Genomic DNA, 26,343 nt, shown 5'->3' with positions numbered 1-26,343 from the left:
CTAAACACTGAAGAATAAAAGGTTACATATTTTTAAAGCAGCAAGTTTTTCTTAGGTAGAAAACCATGTACTACTACGGGAGAAGCAGGGAAGGCAAGTTAAGGCAAATGTCACTTCCTGAGCGTATTGGGAGTCCTGGCAAGAATCCTATGGCACATTCAAATCAGGTAATTTTAGGAGATTTAAATAAAGGAACTATTTATAAAAGGTGTAGGCAGAGTTTGGGAAAAGCAACAATGGTTGACGCAGGACTTACTCCTCTGTATATGCAAGGTTTCTCATGTATCCGGTTCAGTCCTCATAATCACCCCAAAGATAGGTTTTATTATTTCATGCTTTGCAGAGAGGAAAGTGAAGTTCAAGGAGGCAGAGGAAGTTACCCTTCGATGTTAGCTGGGGAACGGAGGCACAGTCACGCCTCTGTCAGACTCGCAACCCGGCACTGTCCCCACATGTTTCTTTAGAGGAACATCTTCTTTCCCCTCCGTCTTTCTCCGTGTGATGAGGCTGAAAACACTGCTCTCCAGAAGCTCATGCTCTGAGCCAGATGTGTTACTCTGAGCAATCTGTAGACAGGAGAAGATAGCGCAGTAGGCAAATACTTAAATTAACAGAAGTGTGCAGTTTACATATATGGGGGAGAGAGAAAGGCGGGCAACAGGCAGTTCCCATGCCCAAGTGTGTTGAGGCTGTGGAAATCTGTCATCCATCATTTTTGGGGGATTTGTCCCATTCTAGAAAATATTTTTGGATGCTATGGGAGCCATCGGAAGGGCATGAATGAGGCCGCTTAGCTCGTTGGGGTTGGGACGAGGTAGAGCGAAACTTTGGAGACATATGGCGCAGCTCGGGAAGGCTTGCTGTGGGAGTAGCATGCAAGAGTGCTCTTTTCCTAGGTGCCTCCACCAAATGGAAATGGTGCTGGTTCTGGGAGGTGGGCAAGCAAGTGGAAGAAGGAAGAGGTCATGGTGGGACCCCCAGGTGCTTCTGACTCCAGTTTTTATGCTGGGGCCGCACTGGTCCAGTGAAGTCCCCTTAGCCTAAGACCTTTGTTAGAGGATGGTCAAGGTTGAGTTTTCTAAGATCTTCTCGATTTTTACCTCTGTCAGGAAGTTTTGGATATGAACGCTTCATTCCTTTTATACCCTGAGAAAACTGAAACGTCCTTTTTCGGAGGAGGTTCCTTTCCCCATGTGATGTTAAGTTTGGGTTGGCTCTTATTGCTCCATTAGAATATATCTTATGGTCAAGTCCTCTTTATTCCAGAAACAAAAACACCTCTCAAATACTGTGCACAAGCCCTGCCTTTGAAAACATCTGGTAAAAATAACAAGTCGCTTGGAAAACTGTGATTCTTAGATGCGACCCCTGCCTCTCTATTAGCAGGGAGTCACTGGAGTAAACCTTTATTTCCTGTTGCTTCCACACAGCGGTCCTTCACGGAAATATTTTGCGTGTTTCCTTAGGCAGCAGGGAACCTGCAGGGCAAACAGTGAGGAGGCCCCAGTTAGGAACAGAGATGCCGTCTTTGCCTGGTCGCACCTCAGAGGGGCTGGGAGAGCCCGCCTGGGCCCCGGAGCTTTGAAGCTATGCCAGGCCTCTGCCCCAGACCGCTGAACGCTTCAGCTCTCCCCCAGGCACCAGCGAGGCCCAACCTGCCACACCTCCAGCTCTTTTTTACAAGAGAGGTGTTTTAAAATAGTCTTAACTGTCAGACATATTTTTTTTCCACAACATTCCTCAGACATCTCATAAATTATTCTGCAGTGCGACTTTAATAGGGACGCTGGGAGGATGAAGAGTTCTCCTCAATGGAGTTTTTGGTAACTTAGACAACTATTAACCCCAGGCCCTCCTGCTTTCTCCACCTCAGAACTCTTTGAGGACAATCGTGAACTAGAGAGAATTTGCCTGAAACGGTACTTGAGGCTGCCTTCAATGACAGAGCTCTTAGCTTCCCTCATAATGTTGTATGTTAATCGAAGTCCTGTGATGTTCCAATATTTGACTCTTTTTGGCTCTCAGGGCATTTGGTGTAGTTCAACCGGATAACAACGGTGAAGAAAGTTGAGGAGTTTGAGCTTGGTGTTTTCTGGCTTCAGAATAGTATCATGAGGAAAAAAAAGGTTTTGTGTTTTTATGTTTAAGAAGCCGGTGTTACACGCTTTCCTTGCCATTTGGTTCCTAGGAAAACAGGCAAGTAAAGATTCTGATTGTAGAATTGGCGTTGCTGCTCACTCTGTGTCTGCTGTCACACTGGCTCTATGCTGGGGGCTTCTACGAGTGTGCATCCCACCTACAGCCGCAGACCCCTTCAGGTCAGTGTGTGCCCCTGAAGGTGAGCACGTGAGCCTTCCTTTTGCGGGTTTTTAGTCTGTTTTGTCTTACAGTTGTATTTTACACAATGCTTACTGACTTGATTTATTTGGGGACAAGTTTCTGGAAACTGGATGAGTTCTAGTTTCTGGAAAACTGGAACTTAAGTTATTGGTACGAAGAGTTAGGAAATTTGAATTTGGAGCCATCCTAAGTAGTGTTCAGTGTGTGGTACAAATGCAGAATCATGGTCACTGATGCCCAGAGCGATGCTCTCTAGACGCCTTTTGGCTCATAGATAAAGTGTAATAAGGATGCTAGGATACTTCATTCCGTGGTATTTCTCTTTCTTCAACAACTGGATGTTGTAGTTAACCAGTGTCTTCATCTTTTCAGGCCACTCTAATGTAATACCACACACTGGGTGGTTTAAAAACAATGGAAATTTATTTCTCACAGTTTGGGGACATTCCAGGTCAAGGCACCAGCACAGTCATGTTGTGGTGAGGCCTTGTCCATGCTGCAGACTTCTCGTCATAGTCTCACGTGGCAGAAGGGACGAGGGGTCACTCTGTGACCTCTTTTGTAAGGACACTAACCCCATTTATGAGGGCTCCACCCTTAAAACCTAATCATGTCCCAAAGACCCCACCTTCTAGTACCATCACCTTGGATATTAGGTTTTCAATATAAGAATTTTGGGGGGACATAGGCTGTTAGACCAGGGTTACCGTTTTGTCATCTGGGATGTTCCACTATTTTCTTTGTATATGGATATGGAATGTTAGTATCTAGAAGAATTTTCATAAGGTGTATTTTGTAACGTCATTTGCCTTTTTATGTAAAAGCAAATAAAAATATGTACTGCTCCTTTACTACATGTTCAAGGCACAGTGTGAAAATTCAGAAAGAATATTTGTAACAAATAAAGAATTTTGTTCCTCTTGAAATATGGTGTTAGCATGACATTCTCTTTACCAACTGGCCTACAGAAAAAGAAGACAATATCCTTTGGGGGAAACAGTACTGATTTGGGAGTTAAAAGCCCTTGTTTTGTTCCCATCCAGGTCACAAGCTCACTCTACCCATGTGGGCAGGCCTCTTCTTTCCCACGTGGACTGCTTTCTCCTCTATACAGTGAAGGTATCAAACTGGATTATTTCTAAGTTCCTTCATAACAAAATAAACCCAACACTGATTTTTATTGAATACTTTCCATGTAAGTTACTGAGATAGTTCCCTGTAAGTGTAAGAGAGTCTCTTACTTCTGTGGGTTTTTAAAGGTTCCTCAGAGCCAGATAAACAGAAACAAAACCCCCAAATACTTATTGACCATCCTCCAAGAGTCCGTCACTGCAAAGAGTAGAGTGAATGTGTAGAGTACTCAGCCACCCTTCAAAGAATTATTCCTGATTTACAGAAGAATGAATAGTATGAGAGCAAAAAAGGGACAAGGTGGGCTAGGCCACGAGTGCCCCAAGTCAAAGCTGTAATTTGTCAAGCACGGCACTATGCCCAGCTTTGTGCTGTGTTTGACTAATGTTACCCCAAACCAAACCTCCACACAGGAGGAATGCTGTGATTCCTCCATTGTACCCATGTGGAACCACACGTTCACTTGCCCAAGATCACACAGCCAGTCACTGATGGAGCTGATAATTAATACTGAGCCCACATCCTTAATCACCACATCTCTGCGGGAAGGTGAGGGCATGGGTAGAGAGAGGCAACAGACCTCTCTTACTGAAGGGAAAGCGTGGGTTTGCCAAGGGTTAGTGAGGGAAGGAGAAGGGGACGTTCATGACCATGATCCACTGACACGGGCCCATTTCCTTGGGTTCTCTCACATAGATCACCTTCACTGCCTTGCTGGGGCGTGGGGAAAACTGCCTGTCTGTAAAGCCCGTGGCCCATGCTTGGCCACAACCCTGACTCCCAGCCTCCCCCCAGCACCCGTGCCAGAGCTAAAACAAGCTGTGTTTACTGGAACTTGGGATATCTTTGCCACTTGACTTGACGAGAGTCAGAGCAAGGGAGTAAACAGCCGGACTCAAACAACTACGTGGAACTGGAGAATGACCCCGACAGTAGAACTATGACAAGTTTTTTAAAAATGTTTTCAGATTTTCCAAAACTCTATCTTACTTCAAACTAACGTTTCTCTTTTAACATCTCTGTTTGTAGAACCAAAAAATTCTAATTTTGGAATCTGCAGTGAACAGCTTATAGTCTTTCCCTAGTTCCCAGTTCATTCCATGGACCAAAGGGGTCCCTTGTGTCTGGTCACAGGTCTCAGTTCAAGCTCCTGTTCCCTGTCACGCTCTCAGCAGCCAGCCGTGGACCATGTCTAGGCATCATGTGGCTTTAACAAAACAAGGAGCACCATTATTTGGTCTTTAAGCACCCTCCACAGCTTGGCTTGTAAGCCTCTCGAGGGCAATGATGGCGTTCATCTCTGTAGCCAGCCCCAAGCAGCGTGTGGTGCTCAGCAGGCACTTGGTAAAGGCTGGGTATGTCTGTGGAATGAGCTGTCGCTCTCATTCTCTTAACCGCCAGGAAAAACAAATGCTGTTTACAAAATGAGTGGAGGGAGTAGAAGGAAGGGAAATGCAATGCAAAGCTAGTATGAGGTGGTCTTTATGAGCCTGGGATTGAAGGTCCCTTCAGGTTTTACGTCATAATTCCACAGCCTACTGGTCATGTCACCCCAAGGACAACTTTGAATCGTTGCCTCCTTTTTTCTCTTCTCTCTCTTCTGTCTTTTCTCTTTTCCTTTGAGAGAGAGAGTATGTGAACATGGGGTTGGTGAGGGGGAGGAGCAGAGGTAGAGGGAAACTCAAGCAGACTCCATGCTGAGTGTAGAGCCCAATGCGGGGCTCAGTCTCATGACCCCTGAGATCATGATCTGAGCCAAAACCAAGAGTCAGAGCCTCACCTGACTGAGCCAGCCAGGCGCCCCAGTGGCCTCCTTTCTAAACTGGTAGCAGCAGTATACACATAATCTGCTTATAGGAGATACTGTATATAACATGCTACGTATAGTGCCTGTGCTTAAAAGGGGAGCTCTTGATGATAAAAATAACCGTATTTTATTTATTGCTAGGGGGGACAAATCAGATTTGGCAACCTTCTGAAAGAAACGGGAAACAGACCTGGGTATAGAGCTCCCCAGCTCTCCAACTTAAAAAAGTTTGCAAGCTGCAGAGTAGGATAATCCTGAATATTTTACTGTTACCTGGATTCAGAAACAAGCTCACCGGGGTGTGAGTTGTATTTGTGGAAGCGTGGTCCTGCAGGTGAGGAGGCTGTGTTTGGGTGGCGACAGTATGGATCTTTTTCTTTAATTTTCAAATGTTAAATTCTGTGCTTATATTTCTTTTGTACTTTAAAAAATAAAAAAACCCATTAGATGTAAAAAGAACTGCACTCTTGAGATGAAAAAGGGATTCTTCTAAAAAAGCACTTGATACTTAATCACTTTGGAATTCTTTCAGTTTTAACTGTTTTCCCTGTTGCTTCTCCCAGAAGCTATTTGCTGTTGCTGAGTAGTTAATGGAACCGCCTAGTGGAAACATGTTGAGAAGTTAGGAGTTTGAGTTGGGTAAAATGTTGCCCTTATAATAATATGATAGGATAAAATATTTAATGGATTTTTTAGAAAACAATGCCTGTTTAATTAAAAAAAAAGCTCTTTAGATGGCATCAACAGATGTATCGAAATATATCTTTTTTATAAAGGGTATCGTCATTTTATGGGTTATGGTATGAAACAGTCCTAAATTTGGGGTGAGTTTGATTTCTTGGCTTTCTCGATTATTCAGTTCAGGAATATTTAAGCTAATAGTTGAGTGAGCTCCTCGGAAGTCTCTCATTTGGAAGGCCCGTGCCAGACAGTGTGCAGATGGGGCAGCAGTCATGCCTGGCAGGCCCCCGAAAGTGGGATTGCATTTGCACATTGTCTTATGTGCTGCGAACATTTTGCAGGGAAAAAAGGAAAAACTCTCTCCCTGCTTAAATGAAATTCTGACACAATCAATGCAAATTATAAATTATATTTAATTTGATGCAACAAATTCATCATCATTTCCAGCTTTGTGTCGAGTGTGATGCTGGAGCTCTGGGCATGTGATATTTGATGCTGCAGTAACTTGGTCACATGGACCAGTGTTTTTCAAGTACGGCCTTAGACCCTGTCTGCCAGAAATGCAGATTCTAGGGTCCCCGTGGAACTTCTCCATATTCTCTATATTCTCCATATTCATCCGGGGGCAGAGCCTGTAATCTACATTTTAAACAAGGGCTTCCCCCATATGACCAAAGTACAGCGGCTTTTGCGACCCTCTGATACAGAGGGAACATTTTTGCAAGGATTATTTCAGTCGTGATCTGAACTGACAATATTTTTGAATCCAGACAACTCAAATTTATAATGAAAATTGAAGTACCAGTTAAAAATTTAGTTGGAGGGCACACATACAAATAATTTTTAAAATGCTCCTTTTCTGAATTCTTGGTCATCGGAGTTGACTAAGAACATATTGCAACTAGTACTTTAAGATAACTTTTTGATATCCATAAGAAAACTTACATTTGGGGAAATCATTGATGATTAAGTCATTCGTGAATTTATAAAAGAGTAAATTGCTAAGTTTGGAGGAAAAGGAATGAAGAGAAAGACCTCCTATCCAGTGTTAAGACCAATATTTAATGTAATAGATATGATTTATTTGGGGGTAGAAGTAAAGCCAGCAGCCAGTTTTCCACAGAAAGACAATGACAGTTTCATTAGGCTCTTCCAACCACATAGCAGCATTTGTGGCTTTCAGAATAGTAACTTGGTCAGACTGGGTCTTGCCATGTTCCTTATTACAGATATGGCTTTTAAGGAGAAAAAATAATCAGGACATGAGAGGGGAAAAAATTACTTAATCTTGAAATTTCTTTGGCTTAAAAGTGATTTCATATAACATCTATATTTAAATATTTCTTAATGTTGGTGTAGATTTCAGTGATAGAAGAATAAGATTTAAATAAAAATTTCCCCTTCAGTGAAGGATCATATATGTATTTATCCATATAATTTTAATAATTGTTGTAAAGAATCGATAATTTTTGTCGAAATATTGTTTGAGTTGGTCTGCTAGTCATCAGCTCTGTTTTCCCAGTCTTTGGAGAACCCTTGCCCCTCTGTCTGTCTCTTCCTCCATCTGTTCTCTTTCCCTAATGACAATGGACCCAACTCATTCTAAGAGAAACCACACTTTATTTCCAGCAGGAGCAGAGCAATACTCTAAGAATGATTTCCTTATCTTTCGCAGAAGGCCTGAAGTCGGCCTTCTTGTACTGTGATCTGGGAGCTCCCACGACCCAGGCATTCAATCTATTTTCTTTGCTAGGAATTTCCAGAGCCATGGCTGGGTCACCCTTTGCCTTTTCTGGCAGCTGGTTTCACTCTGAATTTAATGAGGGAGCCGAGCCGAATGGCCAGAGGAGGGTTTCCCCGTCTGGCCCCTCACTGGAAGGACTCTGCTGCTTGTCCATGTTCAGTGAGTGAATGCCCAACTGCTGGGCAGTTCCAAGAAAGGGCCCTTCCAGCTGGTTCTTGTCTGGTCAGCGTCTGGGGCACCTTCCGGAGCCCTCCTGCCCCTCCCTCCCTTCTCCTTGGACTTTGGTGTAACCAGCAGTGAAGCAGGAGCAGTGAGTATCTTAAATCACACCTAGATGTAAATTTTGGCATCACTGAGATGTTCTGTCCTTATTCACTGGTTGGACATGACAATCTAGCCAGGCCTGTTGGCAGACTTCCTGTAGTCCTCCCGGATTTCTTGCTCCCTAAGCCTTCGCCGCACCCGATTCTGTGTATTTGGGTCTGCCAGGCCATTTTCAGAGCTGTGACATTAGCAGGTGGGGATTTGAAATGCTTCATCACCGTGCTGAGAGTTCAAGCATTTTTCGTCATTTTTAAGAATTTTAAGCTCATATTTTAGTCCCCTCCCTTATAACCTAGCATATTTATTTAGGCTTTACATTTTTGCATAAGAAAAACCTTATTTTTGCGCTTTTATTATTAAACAGATAGGGAGAAAGTCTATAATTATGTGCTTCTTACGCTGGATTTTCTCCAAACTCTGCAAATACTGCAGCTCCCTAGAAGAAGATTGGGAACCAACCCAAGAGTTCTAAAGTTACATTTCTATGACAGATTTTTGTTGCATGCTTAAAGGGTAGGATAGGGGAGATTTTTGTATGGGTCCTTTATCTTTCCTCCATCTCTGCAGTCTTCTTAAAATGCCCTCTGTTAGAATCCCGGTGGTTTGACTTCCAGCTATGCCCAACATACTATAAATTAAAATAGAAGAGCCACTATTCATTCCTCACATATAGTGAACTTCTGTTAAATGAATTAATGGGCTCAGCAGTACCAAAGGGCATTTGATTGTGGACTTGCCTTAAATTAATGATTTATTTTTTTAAAAGGGAGAAAGTCATTTATTCCCCAATTTTGTACTTGTTCTATAAGATTTTAGACTTCAGTTTTAAGGACATTTGAACCTAATATAAATGTTATGAAACCTTAGATTTTAATTTTCTACTGCTGCTTTCCCATCCCCCCACTTGAGGAAAGAATGCCACGATGAAATTTTTAAAAGCCATTTAGAATCCTTTAGTGCAGTTTGACAGCGCAGGCGGGCACAGAGGTGTAGCTGAAGACCAGCAGGCAGAAGCCCTCCCACTCACGCCGGGAGGAGGCACCCCCGGGGCCACGCAGCAGGGGCCTGCGCGGGACCCACCTTCCTGAATTTGGTCATTTTTTTCCGTCTTTGGAGGAATGAAGAGGAACAATTTATCTCTTGTGAATAAAATCGTCCGGTCTTCACCAGCAGTGAAACAACCAAAAGTTGGCTTCTTCTCTTCTCTCAATCACAACCACATGCACACTGTCCTTCTAGACTGGGGGAGTTTGCCTCACTATGTAGTATTACGCATTTTTCAGTATCTTCCTTTAATAGATCGGGCCCGTGCGTCTTCAGTTTGTAGGAAATGGAATGAAGTTTTTCATATTCCTGACCTTTGGAGAAAGTTTGAATTTGAACTGAACCAGTCAGCGACTTCCTATTTTAAGTCCACACATCCTGATCTCATTCAGCAGATCATTAAAAAGCATGCTACCCATCTCCAGTATGTTAGCTTTAAGGTGGATAGTAGTACTGAATCAGCGGAAGCTGCCTGCGATATACTTTCTCAGCTGGTAAATTGTTCTATCCAGACCTTGGGCTTGATTTCAACAGCCAAGCCAAGTTTTATGAATGTGTCAAAGCACTTACAGTTGTCTTTGTCAACTCAAAATCATTATCATCGATCAAAATTGAAGACACACCAGTGGATGATCCTTCATTGAAAATTCTTGTGGCCAATAATAGTGATACCCTAAGACTCCTAAAAATGAGTAGCTGTCCGCATGTTTCCTCTGATGGAATCCTTTGTGTAGCTGATCGCTGTCAAGGCCTTAGAGAACTGGCATTGAATTATTACATTCTAAGTGATGAATTTCTCCTAGCACTTTCAAGTGAAACTCATGTTAACCTAGAGCATCTTCGAATTGATGTCGTGAGTGAAAATCCTGGGCAAATTGAATTTCATTCTATTAAAAAACAAAGTTGGGATGCAAAAAAAAAAAAAAAAAAGAATCCTTTAGTGCTCTTGGGGCTTACAAATGCCTGTGATCATGGATGCTTGTGCTTCTAGAAAGCACAGCAGGAACACAAGCCTAAGAGCTGTAACAACTCTTGCTGACGTGCTTGGCCTTCCCCCACTCCCCATCCTGGGGAAAGAGCCCATCAGGGTCGGGGGGTCTTTCTGTTTTAGGGAAGATGTGTGTCTTGATTTGCTTTTTCATGTCAGTGGATTGGTCAGGACTTCATAACATTTGGAAACTGTGGTCCTTTCCAACCCTGATATATTATGATGCTCTCAGAGTCCTTTGACCACATGAGACCTTCTTAAACATTGACCACATTGTATTTCTTTTCCTTTTTTTTTTTTTTAATTGAACTCAATTACCGACCTTTTTTGCAGACAGCCAAGGGCACTGCTATTCTAGAACCTGCAGAGTTCTGTACTGATGTTGGGTGCTTGTGAGGCTGCCCCAAGTGTGGTGTGTTCTCTGTCCATGGCAGAAAGCCTTCATTCCTGGCAGTGTGCCCGCCTCCTTCCAGCAGGGTCCCAGTAAACTGTTGTTCCAATAAAATAGTGACTAACCAGAGCCTTTTATTAACCAGCTTTTCCACCCACCTACTACTCTCATTTTTGGAGTCGGAACGAGGCTAATGGGAAGTAAACCAATTTTGTCAACACCTGATGGTTTGTTGAGTTCTGACTGTGTGCAGGCACTGTGCTCCGTGGGTACCACTGGGCCCCATGAATCCTTACAGCAGCAGGGACCTAAGCACTGTTTTAATCCCTGTTTTACAAGCAGGGGAACTGAGTTTCATAGCGGTGGGATCACTGCCTTAAGACCTGGAACCATTTGCTGCTAGAGTTCAGTGTGAGCCATTTAATATTCTCTCAATCAGGATCTCCCTGTCACCTGTCATCCTCCCCCCCCCAACCCCCCAAAATCCCACATTAACTGTAATTGAATACATAGTTCTCTTCTTCCAACATCTTTTGTCATATTTACGCGAGCAGTGAATTGTGAATACACGGTCATTTTGTGTGGGGAGCTGTTCTCTTTAACGTTAGTTTGACACTGATCCCTGACTCTGTCATCTTTTATCCTGTTTTAGTGGTAGTTAATTGTAGTGTGTCTAGTTAGGTTCTTTGAGATATAAAGGATTTTTGACACCTTTTATTTTCTGATAATTTTATGCCAACCACCAAGGCAATTGGGCAAAAAAAAAAAGATCGGCCGTGGGCAAAAGTGGCAGGATGGGATTGAAGGAGTAAGCTCAAAAAATCAAATTCTCTCTGAGAAGCAGTTTTTGCTGCAAATAAGCAAGACAAGACAAATGTAGAAATTGTCAGCTGCGGTTGCTGTAATCAGCTTCTCTGTGGAGCTTCTCACAGCCAAGTGGGCAAAACAGGTTTGCCGGGAGCTGCTTTCCCGGGCAGAGAGAGTGTATGTGGTTGATGGAAATTGGAAGGGGGAGCTCTGATAAAAAAGATGTTGATGTCAGTGCCCCTGTCCTTTGGCCTGGTCTCAGCTCCCCCACTCTCCCTGTCCCTGTGCCCGCACCTCTGTAGTTCATCCTGCATGCCTCAGTCAGATTGATCTGGAATTAGGACGGGTCTAAAGATCTCATTGTGGGTTCTATGGCCTGATAGAAAGCAGCACAGATACTATCACCTGGCATCTGAGGCCAGTCTGTGGCCCGTGCGCCCTGTCTACCCAATGTTGTTTCCATGTGCTCTTCAGTAAAAGTCCTTTCCATCCACTGGCTGGACTTGGATCTTTTCTGTGTACATTTCATGCTGTGGACCAAACACCACTGGCGTAGAACCCACCTCGGAAAGCCCACCTCGGGCACTTCCATGAGAGCAACTCCTGACTCGCAAAGGATGTGGAAGATAACAAATTTTATATGGGAGTCGAGTGATAGCCAGTACCACCCATGCTGTACCTGTGAAAGAGGAGACCAGTCACACGGTCTGTCTTTTCCCAGCCGCACAATCCCTTCCCTGTTGTTGAGTATCTGCTCAGGGAAACCAGCTGAGGGCAGAGTGGTTTGGAGCCTCCCCATCAGATGCTAGCGAAGATGAGGACGATCAGCGGCAAGCATCGAACATTTATTGAGCACTTTCTAGTCCTGCTCGCTTTCATCGTTAATGCTCGCTGTTAACGCTCTGAGCCTGATGGCTGCTGGTATTCCCATTTTAGAGATGAGGAAACAGGCTTGCAAGCTTAACTGACGAACCTCAGATCAGGCCTCTAGTAAATGGCAGAGCAGCAACCGAAGTCGTGTGTGTGGGTGATGGGGTGTTTGTGGGTGTCGTGGATTCCTAAAGGCTGCTAGAAAATTCTGTGTGTCATCATTTTCAGTGTAGCCTCCCCCCAGTGAATGCTTCCTTTAGAGAAGTTAATAGAAGAGCTACAGGGTATTTTACACATTCACCAAATGGTGCTTTGGTCAGCCTGTCCCGGTCTTTCCCAGTAAGTCTCGAAGCATCCTTCTCGCGGACAAATGCTACAGCAGAGGGTGGTCCCTAGGGGGTTCTCCCATGCTGTCTTAAGCGATTCAACGAGGTTTCAAGGCTCTCTGTCTTCTCTCTCCAAGTGGAGCATAAGGTCTCTGAGGGCAGGAACCATCTCTTGTTTTGGTTGATCAATTTGATTATTGCCACAGCTGGTTAAAAATGTTCCCTGCAAGTGTTGTCACTGTCTTTTAGGTCTGTGTGTTCTCTGAACAGCCTCATGTAGGAGGGTCGTTGTTCAGGCAGGAACTGTGCGGCGCCTCTTTGATGCCACGTTTTGGAACGGGAGGAGTCTGGACTTGGGAGCCAGCGCTGGGATCTGCATTCCACTTTCTGAGTGCTTCAGCAAGACTCTTTAGCTTTTGTTGAGGCTGAGTTTCTCCATTCGCCAAGTGTCTTTCATTGCCTGACTTTGCTTCAGAAGGCAGAGCCAGATATGGATTTCTTGGTTCTTAGATTCACCTTCAGTTTATAAAGCTTAATGTTTTGTGCAGGTAGGTGCTGTGAAAGCAGTAAACAAAGGGGGACACAGGGCTCGATCAGCACCTTCTTTGCTGGAACACTTTTCCTTTTACCACACAATTTAAAAGGTTTCGTATATATTTTTAGATTTAATCTTAGAAACACCTTATGAGGCGAGCATGGGTGACTCAGTGGGTTAAGCCTCTGCCTTCGGCTCAGGTCATGATCTCAGGGTCCTGGGATCAAGCCCCACATCGAGCTCTCTGCTTAGTGGGGACCCTGCTTCCCTTCCTCTCTTTCTCTGCCTGCCTCTCTGCCTACTTGTGATCTCTTCCTCTCTGTCAAATAAATAAATAAAATCTTAAAAAAAAAACCACTTATGAAATTCGGTATTATCCATTTCCTTTTATAAGTGAGTAAACTGAGGCTGAGAAAGTAAGGGACTTCCCAGTTTGCACAGCCCTGGCAGGGTTTGGATTCAAACCCCATTCTCACCCTGAATTTTTGTTGTTTTCTTGCAGCCGCTAACCACATGTAGCAACTGGTAGCAGGTGTATTTTTCTCCATGCATTTGTTTTTGATCTGTATGTGTCTTTGTAGTCAAAATGGGTTTCTTAGAGACAACGTACGGTTGGCTTTCATTTTTGTAATCCACTCTGACAATCTGTCTTTTAATTGGTACATTTAGACCATTTACATTCAAAGTGATGGTTGATATAGTTGGATGTACATAGAACAACTGAATTCAGAAATGTGTGTGTGTATATGCATATATATACTATTCCTATTTATATAAAAATATAGATGCCAGTCTATTTCCAAGTAGTCTGGTCTGAGAGTTGTGGTATTTAAAAATATATACTTCTACTGAATGTTTGTCATGTATGAGCAAGCTGCTATATTTTAGTGATTTTCGTTTAGTTTGAAGAAAACCTATTCCAGAAATTTGCATTGTATTCTCAAATGCTTAGATGCAGATTTTGGACCTGATATATTGAAAAATTGCCTAAATAAGTACAAAATAAGATGATGAGACTAGAGAAAAGTAGCTACAAAGTAGTTCACTGATAATTCAGTGATTAATGGAAGTCAGGGTTTCCCGTTCATTATTGGAAGGGACCAGTGATCTGATGAAGTCCTCAGCCTCCAAGGCCTGAGTTAAAGGATCATTGATTCTGGGCCTGATCTATATGTGTTCTACCTCAGTTATTCAACAGATGCCACTGAGAAGAGAGGTTTTCCCAGAAAAAATACTGTTTTCTGTGTTTCATGTTGGCTCTTTTCTAAGTTAACGTACTTTCGGTAAAATTTCAAAACTCCTCAAGGAAAACAAGCCATTCCTGAATAAGCCAGCATTATGAATTGAAGTATTTAAGTTATGTATTTGCAAAAGGCCTGGAGTCTTTTTACTGAATGGAACTTCTGTTCCCTCATTCCTGAGCATGGTATGGGCCTGTACCGTAGACGTCTATGTGATATACGATGTGAGGCATAGCCTTAGGAGTTGTGGTTCAAAAGCCAAGTTCAGAGGGAGCTGTGGATTGTCTCTAAGAGTGGACACCTCTCCTGCTGTATGAAACCCGCCCTTCTTTCCCGTTCTCAGGCTCCAACAGACCCCTTTTCAGCGTTTTAGGATTTTTCTTTCAGTCACACACAGTAACTTCTTAGTCTCCTTTTCCTGTCCTGTAGACTCTGGCCCAACCCTGGCTCTTCTGAGGATTCAGAATGCCCGTGGCTATGCTTTCCCTACAGGTAGGCATCGTGTAGTGACAGCTGCCCAAGAAAGGCCTCGTCTGTATCCCGGACTTGGAGGTTATGTGTTCACGATTGAAACGAGCTAAGATGTTTCCCTTTTATCTCATGAATTTGGGAATCTGCCCTTGTTTGAATTCTCTAGGTTGTCTCAGTGGAGAGTTCCAAATGTGCTGGATGCTGCAATTAGACATCTTTGTTTGGGTTCTGGAGACAGAGCCATATTTGGGAAACACAAATGGGCCAGTTTTCGTATTTAAGACTTGTCTTGGTTAACAATGCGTGTTTAAGAAATTTTGTGTGCCCAGAGTTGTACATATAAAGAGTTTGAGAAGGAGCTCAGGGCTCTGGAATGCCATGAAGTAGGGTTAGGGGCTGGGAATTGGCAGCAAGCAGGCCTGGGGAGCAATGGGGTGCCGTGTGTGTTGTCACCTGGCAGCCTCTGCTGACTATTTTAAGACTAAACGTTTTGGTGCAACTGCTTCTTAGGAAATCTGGTTGAACATTCTAGTCGTTTTACTGCCCCCCTTGTCCTCATAAGGAACTATGCGGGAGTAGTTTGGCTTCATTAAACAAAAGCAATCACTGGCTATTAATGTTGGAATCCCACACTTAGGGCATTTGCTGTTAGTCCTGGGGAAGATTGCATCATGTGGGGCTATGTGCTAACGGACAAGATTGTTAGTGGTGTGTTTTTTAGCTCGTCACCTTAATTTTCTCCTGAAAGTTCTAAATATTACACAATTGCATTTCAAGTGCTAGGTATGATCTGAAAAAATGACTTTTCATTAAAAAAGGGGTGCGTGAGTGGCTCAGTTGGTTGGGTGACTGCCTTCAACTTGGGTCATGATCCTGAAGGTCCAGGATCAAGTCCTGCATGGGCCTCCGGGCTCAGCAGGGAGACTGCTTCTCGCTCTGACCCTGCCCCCTCTCATGCTCACCCTCTCTCAAACAAATAAAATCTTTTTTTTTTTTAATTTTAAATAAAATCTTTTTTAAAAAGGTTAAAAAATAAAGAGAAACATGAACAATCTAGAAAATAGAAATGAAATTTAGAAGTTGCCTGTAATTCCATGCTACCAGATTATTTCTAGAATTTGGGCATGTTTCCTTTCAAATATATGGATATGTCTTTTTGTTTTAAAGATTTCTTTATTTTATTTTATTTTTTAAAAATTTTTTAGATTTCTTTATTTTAGAGAGAGTGCAAGCAAGCATAGGAGTGGGGGCAGAGGGAAAGCGAGAGAGAAACTCTAAGCAGAAGCTTTGTGCTGAGCTTGGAGCCTGACGTGGGGCTTGACCTCACAGCGGTGAGATCACGATCTCAGCCAGAACCGAAAGTCAGAGGCTTAACTGACTGCGTGACCCAGGCGCCCCTGGCTCTGTTCTATTGTTTACATAACTATAAGCACAAATGTCACACAGACCTACACCCTGCTGTCCTCACTTACCCTTATAAGAAGTGTCTTCCCATGTTGTGTGGTCTACGTGGCCGTTATTTTTGTAACTGTTCAATAGTCCACTTGGGTGTGTGTGGCCATGTAATTGGTTCCCTGTCCCTGAACACCAGAGAGCGTTCAGGTTTTCACTAGTATTAATAAAGCCACGAGAAACATCTCTGTGTAGCTTTGTTGTCATTTGGGGTTCTTTCTTTGGGCTAGATTCCCCAAAGCACAAAGAGATTGAGGTGTATAGCTCTTGATGTGTTATGCTCAAAACAGGGATGATGGTTGTGTCACTGGCCAGGTAGGAAAATGTCGATGCCTTTGCTTTTGTCCACACTGAACATTAGTGTTTTTAAATTTGTGGACTAATTAAGAAGTGGAATAAAATAGTCATTATTTGCGTCTTTTTTTTTTTTAATCAGGCTAAGTGAACATTTTCTCATGGGTTTGTTTGCAGTTTTCTTCAGGGAATTATTTCTTCATGCCTTCTTAATTTTTTTCGTGGCAGTAAGTATGAGCATACTGTAAGATCAGGATATTAACCCTCTCTATTATGTATGCTACAAACCATGCATTTTAATACATAGATAATGTAACATATGATTACAAGTTATCATCCAAATTCTCTTATCTGAAGCTCAAATAATATTGCATTTATAAGATTTGAAACTATTTGGGGGCTGTATTTTGCTTATTGGCAATTGGCAGAATCAACTTTGCATGTTTATTTAAAAGCTTCATTTAAGTATAAAAGGTAAAACACAATTGCAGGTGTATTGGTAATTAGCTATCCGGCTCTGGATCTGATCTGTCTCTGGCAAGGGTCTGGGATGACAGTGTGATGACTTTAATGGGAGCTTGGACATCAGATTTCTGAATTCTGTGTTTGGAAATTGGTCTTATTAAAATGAGTTCCTTATCCGCATGACCTCTAGTGGGGATTAGAAACAAAACTAAACCCAAATAAAAACCCGTAATTTTTGCTGGACCAGTGCATCTGGCAACTAGGGTTGGGGTGAATGGTTGGGGAGGTGAGGGAAAGGTTATTAGTGGGAAGAAACCGTGAGATGAAGGACTGGGAAAGGGGAACTCTTGTTCAGAGTGCAGCAAGAATGATGGTCTGGTACTGTGAGGTTTAGGGCTCGCTGGGTACATGGAGGAAGCAACCTCAAAGGTTCACTGGGACCTTATCTTACCTTACATGGCCTGCTGGTGTAGTCAGGAATCCGCACCTCAGTTTTTAGATCAGTGTTTCCCAAAGTGAGATATTGCGAAGTAAGCTGAGAAGTAGGTCACTGAGCATTTGAAAATGTTAGCGTTCATTTCTTGATTCTCTGTCCCATGCAGAACTTACTCCTTTTCTTCCTGTGGTCCTGTAGCACATAGCTCTGATTGCTCACAGAAGGGCTACCTATCGTATTGTATTTCAGTGGGACATGTCTGTCACCCTACAGCTCTGTGGTGGCCTCAAAGACCGCAGCTGTGTGACTCACGCTGGTCTCCTAGGGACGAAGTGCTGTCCTGGGCGCATAGCAGCAGTGAGAGAAATACTGTTGGATTGGTATCACCAGGCCTGTATCTTAGTTACCATGATTCTTTCCTAGGAGTTTGGTGCCTTTTTTCCTTTTGCCCTGTACTTCCCAGCCAGCCCCTTTGAGCTCACATAGGCTCTGTGGATTGTTTTCCCCATGGAAATGGACCCCCAGGATGTCTTCCACGGCTCAAGTCACAGTGTGGCCCTCCGTGGCTATCTGGGGGGTTCTGAGGCTTCTCTGGCCATGGTCGTGGTCTAGGAGTGAGGTAGTAGGATATAGTGTGAGTGTGAGGTTGGGGGCCCAGAGGCGGCTGAGGCTCATGACTCCTGAATAAGAAAGAATTGACTAGACCAAACAGCTTGTCAGGTGCAGGGTGAGTGGAGTCACAAATGGGGAGGAGAAGGCAGAGCACACTGACTGGTGTGTGCGAGGGTCAGTGATTCACTCCACCATTAATTGGCACTTGCCAGGCACCATCCCAGACATTGGGACGCAGAGATGAACAAGACCCGGCCTGGCCAGAGGGTGCTTTTACTGTCTACTGGGCTCAGTGCACGAGGCCTGATTGGAGGGGCAGAAACAGACTGGAAGGCAAGGTGGGGCGAGATGAGGATCAGACTCAACCATCTCTTGTCGCTGTTTACTGGGACTTGGTGTTCACTGAGTAATAGGATGATATTGGAAGGTCCTAAAAGGGGAAATGGCACTGGCCAGTCTGTGCGTTGGCTGTGGAGGACTGATTCTGTATCCTTTGCCAAGATGCCAAAAGCTGCAGGTGACTTGAGGAGGAAGAAGGGGGAAAGGGGCCTTAGTAGAAGGAGTAAAAAGCAAGACAAAGGGAAACTTTTTCTGAATCTAAGTTTTTGTACCTCAGTAAGGGTGTGGATTGGATTGCTGGTTTATGAGCCTTTTTTTTTTTCTTGGTAGCCGCATAGCCCCATCATCGAAGGAAAACTCAGGAAATATAAATGAATGACATCAACAAAAGCACAGCTGTCCTGCTTGAAGTGGAAAGTGGAGAATGGGTGGGTGGGTTGCCAGCTCTGTGGCATGAGGGGGCTCATGGAACATCCTTCCAAAACAGGCAGAAAGCCAAGGAAATGGGCTAGGTAACCAACATGGATCCTTCTGGCTCTTGTATTCCTAATAAAATCCCCAAGGAAGTGAGCTTGAAGATAGAAAGGAATGAGGACCCAGTGTGGGATCCTCGAGGTCTTTAAACTCCTAGAAGAACTATGGGAGCCTTGATCCACAAAGAAGATCGTCCTGGCCTGATGTGAACCAACCCACCGTGACACTTAGAAACCAGGACCAAAAAGTGTGTGGGGGAGGAAGAAGGAGTTAAGTGTTTTAAATTCAGTGGAAAAGGTCAGTGAGGCCCTGACCAGTGCAAAAGCCAGTGTTGGGCTTGGCCGTGTCTGCACTGGAAATCTTTCTGAAGGCCATTTCAGATAATTGGTTAGAGCGGAAACCAGTTGGAGAGACTCCAGGAGGCAGTGAGAGGATGTGGGGGATGGCCTTTCTGATGTGTTTTCCTCTGGCTCCCTCTCCAGAAGCATCAGTCTTTTCACAAAAATCTTGTGCTTATTGTGTTTTGACCCTCCCCCCCACCGCTATGTCATGGGATTCCATACCTAAGTTAATGTCAGGGTTAAGTTGATCCTATCTTCCTCCCTTGAAAGGGCAGTGCCAGCAGCTCAGTGTGTACCCTTTCTGGCTTTGTGAAGAACCTTCTGCACCCTCTTCAACAAGGTGGAGAGTGCATTTGGAGAGAAATGACCATTAATAGAGATTGAGAAGAGGATGAGCTGTTGAAAAATTGGAGAAATTTGACTTTGCCGTGTGGGTCAGCAAAGTATAAAAAGCAATAAGGCCAAGCATTTATTCTGGGCCTTTGTGAGCTGTCACTGTTCTTTTCAAGCCATTGGAAGGAAGTAGCTGCAAATATATCAAATCAAGTCCCAGACTGGACTTCAAAGCCAGAGTATAACCAGGGTTTGGTTGGAATGGGAAGCTAGCTTGTTTTTAGACAGCTACGTTGGATTTAAGGAGGGTCCTGGTTGTCTTGAAGAGAAGACTCCAAAATTAGGTTCTGAAGGCTAAATAGAGACAAGGACAGTGTTCATGACTGAGCACCCACTGAGTGCTTGGTCCTGAGGATGACACAGTGTCTCTCCTATGGAAATTTAAAAGTGTGTGTGTGGGGGGTGGGTGTGTGTGTGTACACATCCTTAGTATATATGTGGGGAGAAACAATGGAAGCCAAACACCATAGGGCATAGGAGAAGCTGGAGCACCTTTTGTGAGAGGTCAGTCTGAGTCTCCTTCTTTTCCAAGAATCTTTGCTGGACCTTGAGTTCATTTTTACAGACAAACTTAATTCTTCCCTTGTCCTATCCTACATCCCTGAGCTATCCATATAAGGAAGGACCTTCTTTCCTTCCCTAGTAAACAACCCATATTTAGTTATTGGATCCGATTTTGAGCTGGAAGCACGAGTATAACTTTTGCTTTTTAGTAATTATTCACTCTGTGTCATCAAGACTTATCTCAGAATTATAGGGTCGTGGAATTAGGGAGGGACCACGCAGAACCATTAATTATCCAGATGCATTCTTAACAAGTCTGGCTACTTTACATTTTGTTCTTCTGGCGGAATGTCTGTGTTGATGCTGTGGTCCTTTACCCAAGTACGGTAGGTCCTGACTGCCCAGGTTTGACCCTCGCTGGCCCACCCAAGCTGTGACTCTGAGGAGGTCCTGTGATTTACTGGGGGATAGCCGTGCACTTGGAGCTGTATGGTTCTGCCACTAGATGGCGCTGTTTATCTTTTTGGCTTTTACCCAAAAGGCGCTTGCCGCCTCTGGAGGCGACTTGTGGGAGAAATTCCAAAGACATGGCATCAGGTTCTCAACCAAATCAAACCCTTTATAGCTTAGTTTTTAAGTAAATATTAAGTGTCAGGGGGTTTTATGTAAAATAAACTCTCACATTCTACATGTGATTTTAATAGCTTGCATTATCTCTGAATAAACCGCAGGGACTAGATGATGACTTTCAAGGCTTACAGCATGCTGGTCGGACTCTCTTTGTGCAGCTTCCCAATCCCAGCCTCGCCGCCCTGACTCTGAGCTCTTGAGGTTGTAGAGAGAAAACCCTTTGCAGAGCCCCCTTGAGATTCAGATCTGGATGGCCTCACTTGAGGAGAGAGGAATGAAGATTCTTCTCTTGGAACGAAACCTCTGGGACTCCTTCCTCCCCCCACCTGGTGCCAGTCAAGATTCTTGGGTTGCAAATGACTGGAAACTGCCTCTTGTGGACTCAAATGGAAATGGGGTTTATTGGTAGAAGCTTGGGTAGTTCCAAATTTGTGGGAGGTTGGAGGATGGTCCTCCGAACAAAGGCGGGAAATCAAGGAACCTGAGTTAGGTGGAATGAGAGCTGAAATCTGGTCCTGCGGTAGTTGGGATAGGCTGTACCTCCACTGGTGAGGACTGGACACCGGGCTCCCTCCTTGGCACAGCCACCACTGCTGCTCTTGCTGGAGATCTTATTTTATTCTAAATCGTCCCCTCCTCCTTTGTGTTACCTGCTGCTGATTCAGTCACCAAATGAGAGCATGCCACAGAACCCATGACCCAGAAAGTCTGTGTCCAGAGCGGTGCTCGCTCACCTGTGTGGGGTGGGTGTCACTTATTATTGTCATGCTAGTCCTTTATTAAAATAGTGTCCTAGCACTCTGGGTCCAGCCTTCTTCCATCTTACAATCCAGCCACTAACTGGTTAACACCTGGCATGGGGGTGCTCCCAGAGAGTGCTGTAGCTGACCTCTACTGTGGTTGCTGGGCACTTGTGGCCAAGTGGTGATATGTGGGATACTCTCCCCGACCGGACATACATTAGATCACTTTGCAAGCAAGGAGTGGGGCTGACACTTAGAAATTCCTAGTGTCTACATTGAAAAATACTACATGCACAAAGGGCTACCCAAGTATGATGGTGATATTCATCATGTGTGAGTTGAGGCATCTTTTTTGTTTGGTTCGTAGGACATTTCCATTCATCTCTTTCCTAGCCTAAGAATGCGTTTGGGCTATGTACTTATTTTTAAAATGAAGATGAATTAAACGGAACTGTCCAGAGGGAAGTTGTAAATGAATTATGGAGGGTTAATGCAATAAAATATTATATAGCCATTAAAATAATGGATATGATGACTGGGTAAAAATCCAGAAAGATGTGCATGAAATCTTTAATTTAAAAAGTAAAACACAAAGCTGGCCATTTACGTTTGCAACTATATGTAAATGCTACTTCTGCAGATAGAGGTTAGAAAGAATTGTAAAGAAAGAAAACTCACATTTTATTAAGATAGATTCATGCTTGAATCAAAAACCCTTTTTTAATCAGTTTAAAAGTTGAAGAAAACCTTAATGAAAGTATTAAAATTATTTTAAAAAATAAAAATGTTTGGATGCTATCATAACAGCTCTTTTGGTCCTGGATCCAAACTGGGGTGCCCTAAAACCAGGATTGGAAGCCACAAGGGCATACAGAATACAGCAGGTTGTGTTCCTTCACTGAAAGAACAAATGTTTCCACGGGTCAGGGGCTGTTGAAAGTCACGGGTAGTCTCAGGTGTATTTGACGGAGACAAGCTACTAATGATTTGGGCAGAAGAGGACTTGGAATGATTTCCTTCTTGCCCCTAGCATTCTACTCTGTTCCAAGGACAGTGAGCAAGGCAGCCACCCATGGAGGAAGCCAGTGTCTGGCTTCAGTGTGTTGAAAAGGAAACTAACGCATGTCTCCTTATGCAGACCCTCAGACCATACCTGGGCCTTTTTTTTTTTTTTTTTAAGATTTTATTTATTTAATTGACAGAGATCACAAGTAGGCAGAGAGGCAGGCAGAGAGAGAGAGAGGAGGAAGCAAGCTCCCTGCTAAGCAGAGAGCCCGATGTGGGGCCCGATCCCAGGACCCTGAGATCATGACCTGAGCCAAAGGCAGAGGCTTAACCCACTGAGCCACCCAGGCGCCCCAATACCTGGGCCGCCTTATTGCATGATTCATGAACTAGGGAGTTGATTTCCTCTCCCTTATTGCGTCTCACATTTTATTTTAATTTATTTATTTATTTATTTATTTATTTCCCACATTTTTGAGTGCAGAGAAACCAGCTGGAGATCTTGTTAAAATGCAGATTCAGATTCAGTCCCCATAGGTTGAGTCTGAGTTTTTGTACTCTTAGTAAGCACCCAGATGATGCCAGTGTTGCTAGTCTCTGGACCACACTTTAAATAGCAAGTTTCTGCATATCATGAAGTCTTGTTTTTCAGATTGTCTTTCCAGTATGTTCACTTAGGCCTTTCTATTTAAAATATTGCAAGACCAGTGTTTTGGAAACTACAGAATATTGTGGAGAGAAATGAAAGACCTGCGTAAGGGGACAGAGGGTCTACTCTCTGGAATTAGAAAATCCAATATTGGTAAAATGTTAATTTCCATCCAGATTGATGTATAGATTCAGCAGGATCCCAGTCAAAAGTCCAGCATGCTTTTTGTTTTGTGTTTGGCAGAAGTGGGTAGGGTTCTCAACTTTGTGAGAATGCAAAGGATCTAGAAGAACCAAAAATGATTTTTGAATAAGAACAAAGTTGGGAGACTCACACTACCTGATTTCAAGACTTAGTCTAAAACTGGAGTAATCAAGACAGTGAGTTTTGGGCTCAAGTCAGATTCATGGAGCAGAATAAAGTCCAGAAGTAGACCCCACACAATGGCCAATTACTAGATGGCGGTGTGCTAAGTGAGAGAAGTCAGATGCGAGAATGTACATGCACCGTGCTGCCAGGGTAACATTCTAGGGGCACGGTTAGACTCTGGTGATAGAAAGCAGGTCAGCGGTTGCTGCAGACTTGGGATGAGACCATACTAAATGAGGGGCTGGTCTTTGTGAATCAAGAGAGTGCCTCCCCACCTCACCCCCTCAGGCCAGTAGGATGCAGAACCTGATGGCCTGGGCCTTCGAGTCTGTCTGTCTGGGTCCCTGTACCAAGCTGTGCCTGCCTCTGCACCTTGGTCTGCTTATCCATGTAAACTAATACAGTGTCAGTGCTTTACTCTGTAGGGCCATTGGGAGGATCAAACGGATGTATTTAAAGCATCTAGAACATTTCCATTTGCATAATTATATGTATATAAACTTATTATCCTTTGATAGTCATTTTGTGTTGTGATTTTTACCTCTTTCTCCTACAATTTGGTTCTCTCTTGCTTTTACCCTCTCCTTGACCTAGGTGGACTCATGGAACTTAAGGTTTTTAATAGAATCTTAGAAGTGGAAGAGATCTTGCTTAGTATCTAAACCAAGTACAGGTGTCAAAACTGAGGCCAAGGAGGTTGAGTGCTGTGCCCAAGGTCAGGGTCATGTTTGTAGGCAGCCAACCAAGAACTAGGAGCCTGGCCCGGTGACTCCTGATTATGTGTGGTGTCTGCATTTTTCTTGCACACGATGGGGACTTCCTGTGAAGCTGCCATTCATCAGTTGTGTTGTTGTGTTGTCTGTTTTCCTGCAGAGCATTTCGGAGCCCCAGTAGCAGAAGACTTGTCCTGTTACCACCATGAGCTCTGGTAAGCCATTTAAAACCCTGTCTTTCTCTTCTGGACCAATCTACAAGACTGGGTAGTTTACCCAGATTTCCCACTTTTTCTTAAGGCCCCAAATGCATTTCATTTTTTATTTTTTGAGACCTGGGCAAGCCCCAAAGCCCTGTCATAAGTTGTCATTGCTACTATCGCCTTCATTATGAAAGATTTAATGAGTGCCTACTATGTGTTAAGCAGTAGGCTTAACATGCACCATATCCTAATCTTTATAATATCTCCCTTTTTCTCTTTTTAAACAACTTTATTGAGATAGAAATGACATACCTGGGGTGCCTGGGTGGCTCAGTGGGTTGAGCCGCTGCCTTCGGCTCAGGTCATGATCTCAGGGTCCTGGGATCGAACCCCGCATCGGGCTCTCTGCTCGGCAGGGAGCCTGCTTCCTCCTCTCTCTCTGCCTGCCTCTCTCCCTGCTTGTGATCTCTCTCTGTCAAATAAATAAATAAAATCTTAAAAAAAAAAAAAAAGAAATGACATACCTTGAACTGCAGATATTTTCAGTATCCTGGGTGATAAATGTTGACATATGTGTACACTTCAGTGGCATTGTTTAATCCTGGTGACGGCTGCAGAAGGAAACAAATTGACCGTAATTGCCCCAGGGTGAGAGCTAATCTAACACTCCCTCATCGAGGCTGGACAAGCAGTTGTTCACATTCTTTGTGAACATGCTATGTGAAAATGCTATGCCTTTGGTAGTAAAAAATCAAGATATAAAGAAATGACCAGTTTTGCGTATTTTTAGTTTAGAGCTGGGGTAGAAAGTGCGGGCTAGCGAGGTCAGAGAAGTGAACAGGTCCCTACTTATTATGCAGCCAAGAGCTGTCAGCTGTCCAGGTCAGAATTCAAGGCAGAGAAGTTTCCTTCTGGAGATTAAGGCCCACCGTGGCTCTGTGTGTGCCCTGGAGCCTCCCGAGGCCTGCAAGCTGTGGGGTATGGGGCAGGTGACCAAGTAGCAGCTCATTCAGGGGTCTCCTAATTCTGTATTATGTTTGGAATATCATTAGAGATCTCTGCAGATTAAAAACAATCCTTTCCATGTACAACATACAGTGTCCTCTTAGCCAAATCCTAAATTGTGCAGGACGGTATGTGCTTAGGACCGAGGCGGGCTCCAGGTAGAACAGCACAGGGCCTCAAGTTGGCTTCCTCCCAGACCAGCTGTGTGACCTCTGGCCTGCAGGGGCTCCTCCTCTGTGAAACAGCATGAAAACACCAGCTCACTGGGACTCCTTGAGGAATAAGTGACAATGTACCTCCCATGTACAATGCCCAACATGTGGCCAGTGTTCCGTCCTAGGTTATCAGCTCACGTCTCCTCCTTGCAAGGAGGGGGACTTGGCTTGTTCTGAGCCCTTTTGCTGCACGTGAAGAAGAAATACACCTTTTTTCCACCTCCAAGTGGACTTGGGTACTGCCAGGAGCCCCTGCTTTGTAATTCATTTTTTCTTTTTGTTTGCTTGGCTTTTTGGTTTTGTGGTCATTTAAAACAGGCTGGGAAGTGCCTTTTTTTTTTTCTTCTTTCTTTCCTTCTTTCTTTTTTTTTTTTTTTTTAATTTAAAACCTCTGCTCTGCAGCTAAAATTTCTGGGTCTTCTACCAGGATGAGCCTAAGCAGGCATTGTGGCTCCCTGCGTGCATAAGTGCAGGAGGAAGAAGGGAGGGCGTGGCAGGACGGGAGGGTGTGGCCAGGCTTGCGGGACTTCTCCCAGGTTCACTCTCAGGCGTGGTGCTAGGAGAGCATTTTATAGAAAGAGTCCAAAAACTCCAGACCCTCTGATCTGATAATCCCACTCTTGGGAATTCCTGTCTTAATTCAGAGGAAACAAAAACATCACCTACATGAAAGTGGGGAATGAGTAGTTCATTATGTGTATTTACTTGGTGGAATATTGTGCTACTATTAAAAGTGATCATTAGGAGGAAAGCAGCTATGTAGAAAACATTTGTGTTAACCTTTGGTGGAAAGAGAAGTAT

The 26,343-nt window shown here is 43.9% G+C and overlaps 2 protein-coding genes across 47 annotated transcripts in view; both read left to right on the top strand.

Moving 5' to 3' along the window:
* SORBS1 (sorbin and SH3 domain containing 1) overlaps positions 1-26,343 on the top strand; it is a 227,861-nt gene that overhangs the window by 84,684 nt on the left and 116,834 nt on the right. For all 46 annotated transcript variants that reach the window (XM_047703111.1, XM_047703064.1, XM_047703093.1 and 43 more), the window contains one exon: positions 24,280-24,334. In XM_047703111.1, the coding sequence (XP_047559067.1) occupies positions 24,325-24,334 (10 nt within the window). In that variant the 5' untranslated portion in view covers positions 24,280-24,324. The remainder of the gene's footprint in view (positions 1-24,279; positions 24,335-26,343) is intronic.
* On the top strand, positions 9,102-9,978 carry LOC125084400 (F-box/LRR-repeat protein 21-like; the record flags this gene model as incomplete). Its single annotated transcript, XM_047701630.1, is given in 2 exon segments — positions 9,102-9,629; positions 9,632-9,978. Coding segments are annotated over 2 exon segments (831 nt in total), but the record flags the coding sequence as incomplete, so codon positions are not given.

Source organism: Lutra lutra, chromosome 14 (genome assembly GCF_902655055.1).
Source record: "Lutra lutra chromosome 14, mLutLut1.2, whole genome shotgun sequence".
Classification (NCBI taxonomy): Eukaryota; Metazoa; Chordata; class Mammalia; order Carnivora; family Mustelidae; genus Lutra; species Lutra lutra.
The sequence above is the reverse complement of the archived record's forward strand: the minus strand, read 5'-3'. Positions and strand labels throughout refer to the sequence as shown.